At 40.4% G+C, this 13,468-nt stretch overlaps 1 protein-coding gene across 3 annotated transcripts in view; it reads right to left on the bottom strand.

Moving 5' to 3' along the window:
• Window positions 1–13,468, bottom strand: part of RANBP3L (RAN binding protein 3 like) — a 72,877-nt gene that overhangs the window by 15,565 nt on the left and 43,844 nt on the right. For all 3 annotated transcript variants that reach the window (XR_011557798.1, XM_070736399.1, XM_070736400.1), the window contains exons 11-14: window positions 11,922–12,055; window positions 10,457–10,577; window positions 6,930–7,072; window positions 4,264–4,450 (exon numbers count right to left, since the gene is read on the bottom strand). Coding sequence is in view for 2 of the 3 variants with exons in the window: in XM_070736399.1 (XP_070592500.1) it covers window positions 4,264–4,450; window positions 6,930–7,072; window positions 10,457–10,577; window positions 11,922–12,055 (585 nt within the window). In the remaining variant the exon portion in view is untranslated. The remainder of the gene's footprint in view (window positions 1–4,263; window positions 4,451–6,929; window positions 7,073–10,456; window positions 10,578–11,921; window positions 12,056–13,468) is intronic.

The raw sequence follows: 13,468 nt of genomic DNA, 5'->3' as shown, positions 1-13,468 counted from the left end.
TGGAGCAAAGTTTAAACTGGAACCACAGTATAAATTCCCCTTATAAGTGTTCTGGATGTTAGGTGTCACATCATTTGGGAAAGTGGACAAGAAGATAGATAGATAGATAGATAGATAGATAGATAGATAGATAGGATTTATTGAAGGTAACAGGAAGCCACAACCCAGTTTTACCAATTACAAATTCAACAATATATCCTACATCAATAATGGTAAACCTTTTTTCCTCCGGAGCCGAAAGTGCATGTACACGCATGAATGTCCACACCCATAATTCAGTGTATGGGGAGGGCGAAAACAGCTTTCCCCGCCTCCCCCGAGACTTTCTGGAGGCCAGAAATTGGCTATTTCCTGACTTCCGGTGAGCCCAATAGGGCCGTTTTTCGCCCTCCCCTGGCCCCAGAGGCTTCCCTAGAGCTTGCCCAGCCTCCCCCCAAGGCCCTCGGGAAGCTGATAATGCTTTCCCAGAGCCTCCTTGAGAACCGAAAATTAACTGGCTGGTGCTCTGGAGCTAAGCTAGGGCAACGGCTCATGTGCCACCAGATATGGCTTCGCGTGCCATAGATTCACCATCACTGTCCTACATAATGAATTAGTGTTCATCCCTCTTATGTTTTATTTTCCTTTCTGCCTACGTGATGCATAGTAACATAGAAACATAGAAGACTGACGGCAGAAAAAGACCTCATGGTCCATCTAGTCTGCCCTTATACTATTTTCTGTATTTTATCTTAGGATGGATATATGTTTATCCCAGGATTGTTTAAATTCAGTTACTGTGGATTTATCTACCACGTCTGCTGGAAGTTTGTTCCAAGGATCTACTACTCTTTCAGTCAAATAATATTTCCTCACGTTGCTTTTGATCTTCCCCCCAACTAACTTCAGATTGTGTCCCCTTGTTCTTGTGTTCACTTTCCTATTAAAAACACTTCCCTCCTGAACCTTATTTAACCCTTTAACATATTTAAATGTTTCGATCATGTCCCCCCTTTCCCTTCTGTCCTCCAGACTACACAGATTGAGTTCATTAAGTCTTTCCTGATACGTTTTATGCTTAAGACCTTCCACCATTCTTGTAGCCCGTCTTTGGACCCATTCAATTTTGAACGGGTGATGACTTGCTACAATCTTCTGGGCTTCCCTCTGCCTTTTGCAGCCATCCAATTTCCTATCATAATCTTTTCTCCTCCATTTTGGTTAAATAATATCCAGTGAGCGGTCAATTGTTTATGTGTCAGCAATTTTGCTATCCATAAGAACCATTTATAGTGCCTAGAACAGAGAGTGCTATCCATAAGAACTATTTATAGTGCCTAGGCAATACTCAATGCCTAGAACAGATCGATATAACCACAAGTGCATAATGGATTCTAATAGAAATGACCTTTAAAATAAGTTCAGGGTAATTAAAAAGTTATTAACCTAAACATTGCACTTTTAAAAAGTGCATGAAAGCAAAACGCAGATACTGAAGCTATGGAATCTCTTATAAAAGTCCTGATTTAACGGGGATTAACAGTCTAATAATATTGGTAATCCACATTATTTCCCCAATAGTATTTAAATAATTTAAAATCATTTTGTTATACACAACCCAATTATTGAATGGTAAGAAATTCCAGGATTTAGCACGTATCCAAGTCAGGTTTCTTTTACAAAGGGATCCTTGGAGACGTTATATCATTTTGGTAATATTTATATCTGTTTACAGGTACAGCACCTGTGCATAGTGGGGGCCAACAGCCAGTTTTTAAACAGGTGGCTATCATAGGTGCTCATGAACCAGCTTTCTAAAGATACTAGAATACCAATGATACTTTAAGTCTTAATGAGACTTATTATTATTATTATTATTATTATTATTATTATTATTATTATTAATTTATTTATTGGATTTGTATGCCGCCCCTCTCCGTAGACTCGGGGCGGCTAACAACAGTAATAAAAAACAGCATGTTTTTCCATTTGCATGGGTTCATGCTTGCATCTAATCAATACTGAGAAGCTAGCCTGTTTTTAAAAGTGGAATTCTTAGCTTCTGCTCCCGAAAATATTGTGAGAAGAGTTTAAGTTCTTTTCTCTGCAACCATGGAAGGAAGCCCCCCCCCCCCTTCATCCTATCTTCTGGTTTTTTAGAGCTCCTCCTAACTGTAACCCTATTATTTCAATATTCCATGTTGGTACTCTCCACTATCTTCCCAACTGTTCTAGCATGGCTGACTCAGGAATTCTGGGAGTTGAAGTCCACAGGTCATAAACTTGCCCTAGTTCAGGGGTAGGCAAACGTGGCTCTTCTATGACCTGTGGACCTCAACCCCCAGAATTCCTGAGCCAATCATGCTAGCTCAGGAATTCTGGGAGTTGAAGTTCATATGTCATAGAAGAGCCAACTTTGCCTACCCCTGCTCTACTTACCCCCTCCTTTCTTAGACAATATGGTTGCCATCCCCTTGCTAAGCAACTGGTTGGAGGAAGAGTACTTCCCCCTTTTTCTTTTAGAAACATAGAAACATAGAAGACTGACGGCAGAAAAAGACCTCATGGTCCATCTAGTCTGCCCTTATACTATTTCCTGTATTTTATCTTACAATGGATATATGTTTATCCCAGGCATGTTTAAATCCAGTTACTGTGGATTTACCAACCACGTCTGCTGCAAGTTTGTTCCAAGGATCTACTACTCTTTCAGTAAAATAATATTTTCTCATGTTGCTTTTGATCTTTCCCCCAACTAACTTCAGATTGTGTCCCCTTGTTCTTGTGTTCACTTTCCTATTAAAAACACTTCCCTCCTGAACCTTATTTAACCCTTTAACATATTTAAATGTTTCCATCATGTCCCCCCTTTTCCTTCTGTCCTCCAGACTATACAGATTGAGTTCATGAAGTCTTTCCTGATACGTTTTATGCTTAAGACCTTCCACCATTCTTGTAGCCCGTCTTTGGACCCGTTCAATCTCATGCAAAAGACTCCAAAATGGTTGCAATCACCTAGCTAGCTACCATTGCTTTGCTTCTTTACCCTCCCTATGGGCTATCTGGAAAGAACAGGTTGTAGGGTAAGGGGGTAGGGAGCAGTGAGAATGCTCACATAGTTGTGGACAAGTGCTGCAGAAGGTACGAGAGATGAAGCTGCTGGCCACTGTGGAAAACCCTGGAGATTGGAAGGGTAAACAACCGTTTCTGGAGGTGGGGAAAGAGTCAGAACCTCTCTGAAAAATATAGTGAGATTATTTGCAAACTACTGTGCTGAATGTTCATATCAAAATGACAAAAGTGTTTGCCATTCAGTTTGGAGGTACTAGAGGAAACCTGTCCCACAGGTTTGCCCAATGTTAAGAAGTTCCTATTCTTTCCAGTTACTAAACCTGGAGTATAATCTTGCTTCCCTTCCCACCTCACCTGTCTTTGTCTTGTAGTAAATGTGTGTGTGTGTGCGTGTGCGTGCATGTACATGTCTGTATTGTTAGAACTATGTACAAAAAGTTGGGTTTGCAATATATAAACAAGCTAACAATGAATGTTTATTTGTATTGAAGTACTATAGCTTTAAGAAGTAGTGCTACAAATTGCCATAAGAGGGAGCCAGAAAGCATGATTCTCTCTCTCTGCTCTCTCTGTTCTTTCTGCTGATTCACTGTGACTGATGTAGTAAGCTCTGTGTGATGATGTATTTGCAAGCTGTAATGAATGTCTAATATGTAAGACAAAGACAGGCTTGTAATATTATTTTTATATTGAGAGAAATTGACTGTTTAACTTGACTGTGCTATTTCTAAAGCAAACACTTTTTAATACACTTTAATGTATCTGTCTTGTATGACTGAATAATTATTCTTATCTCCTGGATATCTGCTGGAACCCCACATTTTCCTCTGCGCATGGGAACTCAGGGGTTCTGCACACTCCTTAACATGTATGTGTGTATGTGTGTTTATCTCTCTCTCTGTAGGTATGTGTATATGTTATATTTAACAATAATGCAGACAATCAATTCCTTTTCCAATTTTACTCTGCCATCTTGTGAACCTCATGTTTTCGATGTGTGAGTTTTTAGCCTTGGAAACATGCGCTTTCTCCTCCTTAAACATTATACTATCCAACCAGATTTGCAAACTAAGCAGCAGAAGAAATACTGTATTTTTTCCAATTTTCCCTGCAGTGAACTTAGCCCGTTATATTCTGGGAAAGTAAATATTGAATTATAATTTGCATGAATCAGAGTTCATGTCAACTTCATGAAAGCTTTTTCTTTTTTACCCGATCTATTGTTGCTCCCAGGAGATCTTTTTTCATTCTCTTCATCATCACTGTCACAAGATATTGGCTGAACATCTAGCTTGTATTCCACTTGATTCACACCACATTCCTGCTTTGTAAAGTTTCTCAGAGCAACAAGACGGTGATGGATGGCTGCATAGAGGGATTCAATGTCCTTTGTGCTGGCCTAGGTGATAGACAGAAAGCATGGATTCATGACATGGTGTATTCCAGAGCACCAATGAAAAGGTGAACAAGCAACAAGAAAATAATTTAAAAAGAGAGTTAAGAACTATCTAGCAAGAAGAGAAAGTGTCTGATTCAGAAAGTGATACAGAGACTCATAAACAGCAAACTTGTAATGTTTTACATATAGGGAAAATTCTTTTCTCTATCACACAATACTAGGACAAGGGGCCACTCCCTAAAGCTCATAGGTAAGAAAGTGAGGACAAATAAAGGGAGATATTGTTTCACCCAGAGTGTCGTTGGTTTATGGAATTCACTTCCAGAAGAGGTCATGACAGCTGTCAGCCTGGATAGCTTCAAGGCAGGATTGGACAGATTCATGCCAAGTGTATTGGTGGTTATTGAAACAGATGTCCATGTGCCGCCTCTATGTTGGTTGAGGCAGGCAGGATTCCCTTGGGTACCATTTGTTGGGGGTCAAGGGAAAGGGAGGGTTTTCTCTTCTCTTCTGCTCAAGATCCCCATGGACAATTGGTGGGCCACTGTGCTGGACTTGATGGGCTTTGGCCTGATTCAGCATGGCTCTTCTTATGTTCTTATGTTCAGGGGTCCCCAAACTTGGCAACTTTAAGACTCGTAGACTTCAACTCCTAGAACTCCAGCTGGCTGGAGAATTCTGGGAGTTGAAGTCCACAAGTCTTAAAGTTGCCAAGTTTGAAGACCTCTGCTTAACAAGACCAAGGGGAAGTATATGTTTAATACCATCATTTTACAGAGAAATATGCCAGAAAATTGAGATATATGCATGGCCATCAGCCATCCTTGACTTTTTTGACCTGTCAAACAAAATATCATCTGCTTGTTACTCCACTTTACTTTATTTATTTTATTTTTAATATACATCTGTGGCACTGATGGCCTGCTACTGGAACGATAAGGTGCTACATTCCAGTAGCAATTTTCAGGATGCGTGCACAGCTGCGTGCCCCCGACACATGTACGCACACCCTGCATGAGATTTGGCTTTTGTGCATGTGCAGAAAGCAAACTCTTGTTCAAAGGTACTCGTGTGAGCGAGATTTTGGCAATTTTCACCATTTTTTTGCTTCTGCGCATGCGCAGAATAATAATAATTAATAATAATAATAATAATAATTTATTGGATTTGTATGCCGCCCCTCTCCGTAGACTCGGGGCGGCTAACAACAATAATAAACACAAAATGTACAATCTAATAATAAAAAACAACTAAAAACCCCTATTATAAAACCAAACATACACACAAACATACCATGCATAACTTGTAATGGCTTAGGGGGAAGAGCTGTCTCAATTCCCCCAATATTGGTGAAAATCACCGAAATCTTGTTCACATGAGATTGCGCTTGCTACACATGTGCAGAAGCCAAATCTCACACCGATGGGCACCCATGCACCTTCTGGATGTGCGCGCACCTGTGATGGCCTCGGAGGGCACTCCGGTAGCGACAAAGATGGAAGGCCTTCACTGATCTGTGCTCAAAACCCAGCTTTTTCTGAATGACTTAGAATGGTGTTTCTTAACACTTTTGCTCTCAAGATTCCTTCCCACTTTTAAAAATTACAGAGGAGGACACCCCCCCCCCCAAAAGATGTATGGATGACTTTATTAAAAAATAAAATTGATGCATTTGCTACTGCTGCTACTGTTCCCCACAATTTTTGATTGGCTTTTTAAAAGAGGCTGGCAAACAAAATTCATTCATTCATTCATTCATTCATTCATTCATTCATTCATTCGTTTGGTTTTTATGCCGCCCTTCTCCTTAGACTCAGGGCAGCTTACAACATGTTAGCAATAGCACTTTTTAACAGAGCCAGCATATTTTCCCCCACAATCCGGGTCCTAATTTTACCCACCTCGGAAAGATCGAAGGCTGAGTCAACCTTGAGCCGGTGATGAGATTTGAACCGCGGACCTACAGATCTACAGTCGGCTTCAGTGGCCTGCAGTACAGTACTCTACCTTCTGCACCACCCCTGATTTTGCAGGCCTTTGAGAGGGCCACTTTTAAAGAAAAACTGACCTAGAGCAACACAGTAGAAAATGGAAAACTTAAATGTCTTATCCTTTTCTAAGATCACACTGGATGAGCTACGGTGGTGCAGTGGTTAGAGTGCGGTACTACATCTGCTGACTAGTGGCTGCCCTGCAATTTGGCAGTTCAAATCTCATCAGTCTCAAGGTTGACTCAGACTTCCATCCTTCGAAGGTGGGAAAAATGAGGACCCAGATTGTTGGGGGCAATATACTGACTCTGTAAACCACTTAGAGAGGCCTGTAAAGCACTATAAAACGGTATATAAGTCTAAGTGCTATTTCTATTCCTATCATCACCAGTACCCATCCAATGAATATCTCAGATCTTTGAATTGGGTATTTTCCAACAATTAGGTTTTAACCAGCAGGCTAGGAACCACTGAATTCTTATTCTTACTTGTATTAGGAAAACTTTGATGGAACCGTCCTCCAGATCTGTTGCTGTGATGCACACACTCTTCCGGTTTGCTCTTTCTATCACCATCTGAGTCCACAGCTTGGTGTTCAGAATAAGCCTCATGCTTCCTTGATTTCGCATAACTGCAAGCACGAGAAACAATATCAAAAAAGTAGGCAAGGAAATTGAAACACGCAGATTTTCCTAGCAATTTTGGGACTTTCCATTACGCATTCTCATGATGCTGAAGGGCTTCCATTTTTTTCCAAAGAGAGAGAAAAAAAGAGTTTTTGTATGAATCTGGATTTAGCATCCTCCAAAGTAGTTGCAGAAAATATATCTTTCTTATGTACAGCATATATGTACAAAACAGGGGTGGAATGCTACCAGTTTGGCCTGATTCGAGTATACCGGTACAGTGGTACCTCTACCTAAGAACGCCTCTACTTATGCACTTTTCTAGATAAGAACTGGGTGTTCAAGATATTTTTGCCTCTTCTCACGAACCATTTTCCACTTACAAACCCGAGCCTCCAAAACTGTAACCGGAAAAGACAGGGAGAAGCCTCCGTGGGGCCTCTCTAGGAATCTGGGAGGAAACAGGGCCTTCACCCTCCCTGTGGTTTCCCTAATCGCACACATTATTTGCTTTTACATTGATTACCTTTTGACTTAAGAACCTGGTCATGGAACAAATTAAGTTCGTAAGTAGAAATACCACTGTAGTGGCAGCAGCAGGTAGCGAACCAGTAGCGGCAGTAGTGTGAGGCTCCACCCACATCGCCTTTTTCTTTTTCTTAACCTTTTGCTCATCTCAAAGCCATCTGCACATGTGCAGAGAGTGAAAAAACATGCACTTCCGCACTGTAGTAAGTAGATTTCACCCCTGGTACATAACTGCATTGACCCATCACAGCACTACAGTGTTCCCTCAATTTCCGTGGGGATGCATTCCAAGACTGCCCGCGAAAGTCGAATTTCCACGAAGTAGAGATGCGGAAGTAAATACACCATTTTTGTTTATGGACAGTATCACAAGCCATCCCTTAACACTTTAAACCCCTAAATTACCATTTCCCATTCCCTTAAAAACCATTTACTCTCCATTATTACTGGTACTCACCACTGAATAAGACACTTAGTGATCCTGATATTTATAAACATAATTATTTATTAACAATAATTTTTTTTTTGTTTATTTGCAAAAATTATTAGTTTGCCGATGACATGACATCATCGGGTGGGAAAAACCGTGGTATAGGAAAAAGACCGCGAAGTATTTTTTAATTAATATTTTTTGAAAAACCGTGGTGTAGGCTATTCGCGAAGTTCGAACTTGCAAAAATTGAGGGAACACTGTATAGCAATAGCACTTATATGCCACTCCAGAGTGCTTTACAACACTTTCTAAGCGGATCACAGTTATTTCTCAAGTTGAAAGGAGGGCAAATGAACTCTGTTTGGTTGATTCTTTTCCAAGCATTGACTTGGCCAGTGATTCTTTACAAACTTGGCAAACCATTTCAATTGTAGAATAAAGGAGTTCGCACATGCATACGCGCATTTTGGGCGCTCAGTCGAGAAAAGGTTAGCCATCACTGCTACAAACCTTTTTAGACAATCTCTTGTTAAAAGCCTCCCTCCCTAGCAAAGGCTCCCTAATACAGTGGTACCTCTACTTAAGAAATTAATTCATTCCATGACCAGGTTCTTAAGTAGAAAAGTTTGTAAGTAGAAGCAATTTTCCCCATAGGAATCAATGTAAAAGCAAATAATGCGTGCAAACCCATTAGGAAAGAAATAAAAGTTCGGAATTTGGGTGGGAGGAGGAGGAGGAAGAAGAGGAGGAGTACAGTCACTGCTGAAGGAAGAAGGTGAGGTGAGGGGAATCAAAAAAATCCAAAACTTTAAGACTTAAAAAAAAAAGAGGGACTCTGAGGCAGCGAGGAGGAGCATGCACCTCCCATACACCAAAAGGCTCCTCTGGAAGCCCAGAAAAGCCTGAGATGGCTGGGATTAAAAGGGGAATGACAGGAAACTGGCCGGGCCTTCGTGCCACTCTCATATTTCCTGGGAAATTTTTCCGGCCTTGGGTTCTTAAGTAGAAAATGGTTCTTAAGAAGAGGCAAAAAATCTTGAACACCCGGTTTTTATTTCAATTCAATTCAATTTATTAGATTTGTATGCCGCCCCTCTCTGAAGACTCAGGGCGGCTCACAACAATAATAAAAACAATATTCCAGCGAAAACAAATCTAATATTAAAAAGCACATAAAACCCTATCATATTTAAAAAAGCAAACCACATATACATACCCAAACATAAATATAAAGAAAAAGCCTGGGGGAAAGGTGTCTCAACTCCCCCATGCCTGGCGGTATAGATGAGTCTTGAGTAATTTATGAAAGACAAGGAGAGTGGGGGCAGTTCTAATCTCCAGGGGGAGTTGATTCCAGAGGGCCGGGGCTGCCACAGAGAAGGCTCTTCCCCTGGGGCCCGCCAAACAACATTGTTTGGTCGACGGGACCCGGAGAAGGCCAACTATGTGGGACCTTATCGGTCGCTGGGATTCGTGCGGTAGCAGGCGGTTCTGGAGGTACTCTGGTTCAATGCCATGCAGGGCTTTAAAGGTCATAACCAACACTTTGAATTGTGACCGGAAACTGATCGACAGCCAATGTAGGCCACGGAGTGTTGCAGAAACGTGGGCGAATCTAGGAAGCCCCACAATGGCTATCTAGAAAAGTTCTTAAGTAGAGGTACCACTGTACTCAGCTTGGGATTTCCAAAAGGCTACTCTTTGACGAGGGCAATCTTGACTTTTTAGTCTTTGTAACTCTTCTTCAGAACTATACAAACTGAGTAATGAAAACTCATTTGATTAATTGTCAAATCTTTTTCGTGTGAAAGCCCTGATACAATGCTTAAATAAAGATTAATCTTTTGGTGACAGGTTTTTGCAAATGGATCGCAAGTGGATTGTATGTTCATATCCTTTTAATAAACGAGTTTATCTGTACATGGGGAGACCTCCATAGAGTACCAAACTGTAGGCTGGACTGAGAAGTCAAAGCAAATCCTACAGAAAAGCAGTGATAAGCCAAAATTGGTTTTTGTCACCAAAAAAAACACTATATAGTTGTGTCCAGTATTGGGTTGCTAGCCAGCATGGGCCACACTGCATACCAGTAGTGAAAATGGATCTGCACCTGCAACTTCACATTGCTGGCATACGCCCATTCGCGCCCCAGCAAGATTTTCCTTCTGTGCATGCGTGGAAGCAAAAGAAAATAGCCAAGATCTCGCACACATACACATTCTTTTGTGAGATTTTGCTTCCTGTGCATGTGCAGAAGCAAAACCTCACGGGGGCATGCGCATATGTGCACACCGGCGATGTTGAGCTACACATGCATCGTACCGGTAGCAGCAGTAAGTAGCAACCCCCGCCTTGTTGTGTCCGTATGATTCCTATTAATCAAGAAGGCCTTATATTTATATATAGAACTGCAAAATTAATTTTTTACCCAGTCTTGACTGAAGCATCCCATGCTGATTGCTGGAAATATCATTAAGTCTCAAACAGCCGCTGCCTCTTTCAGTCCAGCATAGCAGGGCTTTATTAAATAAAAAAAGCCTGCAGTTGATCTAAGACAGAAGAAATCATCATTATCATTTCTATGACTGCAAATGTTTAATAACAATGGTCAACTGGCTTCTAGGCTATTTCTATAATTACTGTCAATTGAAAGAAGAAGAAAATGACAGCTAAGTGAATTAAATAACTTTTGAGGAAGCTATGTTTAAAAAAAAGAACAGATGATGGATACATCTATGGAGAGTCTCAGTCATCTAATTCATGGTTGCCCCAAAGGTGCTTTTTCAAGGGGCAACTGGATTTTCTGTTTTTTCTTTAAAGATGGTTTGCTTCTTGCCCAAAAAGCTTCTTCAGCTCTGAATGGAGTCCATTCCCCACCATCCAGTCAGAGTTGGAGAAGCTTCTTGGAGAATCAAAATATCTTCAAAGAAAAACCAGAAAGCCCAGTTGCCTGTTTTTCAAGCACCTTTGGGACAAATGACAGATAGGTTAAGGAGTGTGCAGAGTAATCTCTTAGTAGTCAAAGACACAAGAGGAAATGTGGAGGTTTTGCAGATATCCAGATGATAGTCCAGAGATACTAGTCATAATCTAGTAATATAATCCAGATACATTCAGTCTGTAAAATATTATTTACTTTGGCAAATATTTTAGTCAAGAACAATCATATACATTTACATCAGTCAATAACTCTCAATACATATACAATACTACAAGCTTGCTTGTTCAGCTTGCAAATACATTAAACCAGCATTTGAACACACAGTTCTAAATACAGCATAGTCACAAAGACAAACCACAAATAGCAATGAATAGCAGAGAACAACAGAGAGAGTCATCCTTCTGGCTCTTCTTATGGCAAACTGCAACATTAGTTCTTAAAGCAATAGTATTCTATTGCATGTAAGATACGTTGTTGGTTTGTGTTATATATTGCCAAACCCAATTAGTTATGGTGCATAAGTGCACCAGTGTGCCTTCCGTCCCCTGTCCAAATGTCTCTCCTTATCTCATTTTTCTTTTCTTCCTTTCAAATATGTTCACCTATACTTTTATATCTTTTCTTCTATTCTTTTCTTTAGTTATATTACTACATATCTATTCTCTTCAATGTGTATTATGTATTGGACAAAATAATCAATCAATCAATCAATCAATCAATCATTAATACTAACAGGTTGTATACTAACTATTGGTAGACCTCAATTTACAACCACAACTGAGACCCTGATTTTGAATGTAAGACATTGTGGTTGTAAGTGGAGTCACCATGTGACTGGACTCAATTTTACAACAGTTCTTAAAACAGTCATCAAACAATTGAATAAGCACATTGCATGATCATAAATCTCAATCTATCTTAAGCAATGGGTGTTGTTTGACAGTTTTTATACCTGCAATACGTTGCGTTCCTCTTCTTCACCTGTTGTAATTTCTATTTCTTCCAATAAATATCTTTGGGCTGTTTTGTTAGATAGGTAAGCTGCAGCGGATTCTGCTAGCGTCGAACCCTTAGCAAAATGAGGTGCTATTTCACAAGAAAGTAAGGAAGAGAAAATGATGAAATTGTGATGGGAAGAAGGTCTTATGACAGTAATGAATATTATACTGTAGATATTAAATACATTATCTCCAAATTGACTTCAGTCCAAAATTAGCTATTATTAATATGGAATTATACCCTTTGTGGCAATGAAGCTGGTGAGATTGGAAGGGTTTATTGATTTATTTATGTATTTATTTATTTATTTATTTATTGGATTTGTATGCCGTCCCTATCCGGAGACTCGGGGCGGCTAACAGCAATAATAAGACAGCATACAATAATAATCCAATACTAAAAACAATTAAAAACCCATTATTATAAAAACCAAACATACATACAGACATATCATGCATAAAATTGTAAAGGCCTAGGGGGAAAGAGGCGGCAGAGGTGGGTTTTAAGGGTTAATGCCAGAGGTGGGTTTCATCAGGTTCTGACCAGTTCTGGAGAACCGGTATTGGAAATTTTGAATGGGTCAGAGAACCGGTAAGTGCCACTTCTGACTGGCCCTGCCTCCATCTATTCTCTGCCTCCTGAGTCCCAGCTGATTAGGAGGAAATGTAGATTTTGCAGTAACCTTCCCCTGCCATGCCCACCAAGCCACACCATGCCCACCAAGCCATGCCCACAGAATCGGTAGTAAAAAAAATTGAATCCCACCACTAGTCAACTCTGGGTGTGTTTGTGTGTGTGTATCTGTATATAAATACTGTATATGTGCAGTGATTCCTCGTCTTATGAACCCCTCATCATACAAACTTTTCGAGATACGAACCCGGGGTTTAAGATTTTTTTGCCTCTTCTTCCGAACTATTTTCACCTTACAAACCCACCGCCGTTGCTGGGATGCCCCACCTCCAGACTTCCATTGCCAGCCGAAGCACCCGTTTTCATGCTGGTGGGATTCCACTGAGGCTCCCCTCCATGGGAAACCCCTCCAAGATCCCTTTCAGCTTTCTGAGTCTATGAACTTTCACCTACATTTTTTCTACAGGTTGTGCCTCCAGAACACAATCACACAGTTGCAGACAGTATTTTATCTATTTTTGATATAACCTGTGAAAACATCTCTGGCTGGGAAATAAATTACAAAATACTCTTTGAGTGGGATGGGTGGTTGAGAAATGTGAAAAGTAAATAAATTAGAGAGGAATAAATCAGGCAAGAAAGACAAAGTACAGTAATACCTCATCTTACGAACCTAATTGGTTCCAGGGGAAGGTTTGTAAGATGAAAAGTTCATAAGATGAGACATTGTTTCCCATAGGAAACAATGTAAAATCCATTAATCCGTGCAACGGGAAAAAAAAACCCGCAAAAAAATGCTGCCGCCCGGCTGTCACTTTTTGAAACAGCCGGGGGGCTTCCCAGCAGCCTCCTGAACCTGAACGCCAA

This window comes from Erythrolamprus reginae, chromosome 2, assembly GCF_031021105.1.
Source record: "Erythrolamprus reginae isolate rEryReg1 chromosome 2, rEryReg1.hap1, whole genome shotgun sequence".
NCBI classification, from domain to species: Eukaryota; Metazoa; Chordata; class Lepidosauria; order Squamata; family Dipsadidae; genus Erythrolamprus; species Erythrolamprus reginae.
The sequence above is the reverse complement of the archived record's forward strand: the minus strand, read 5'-3'. Positions and strand labels throughout refer to the sequence as shown.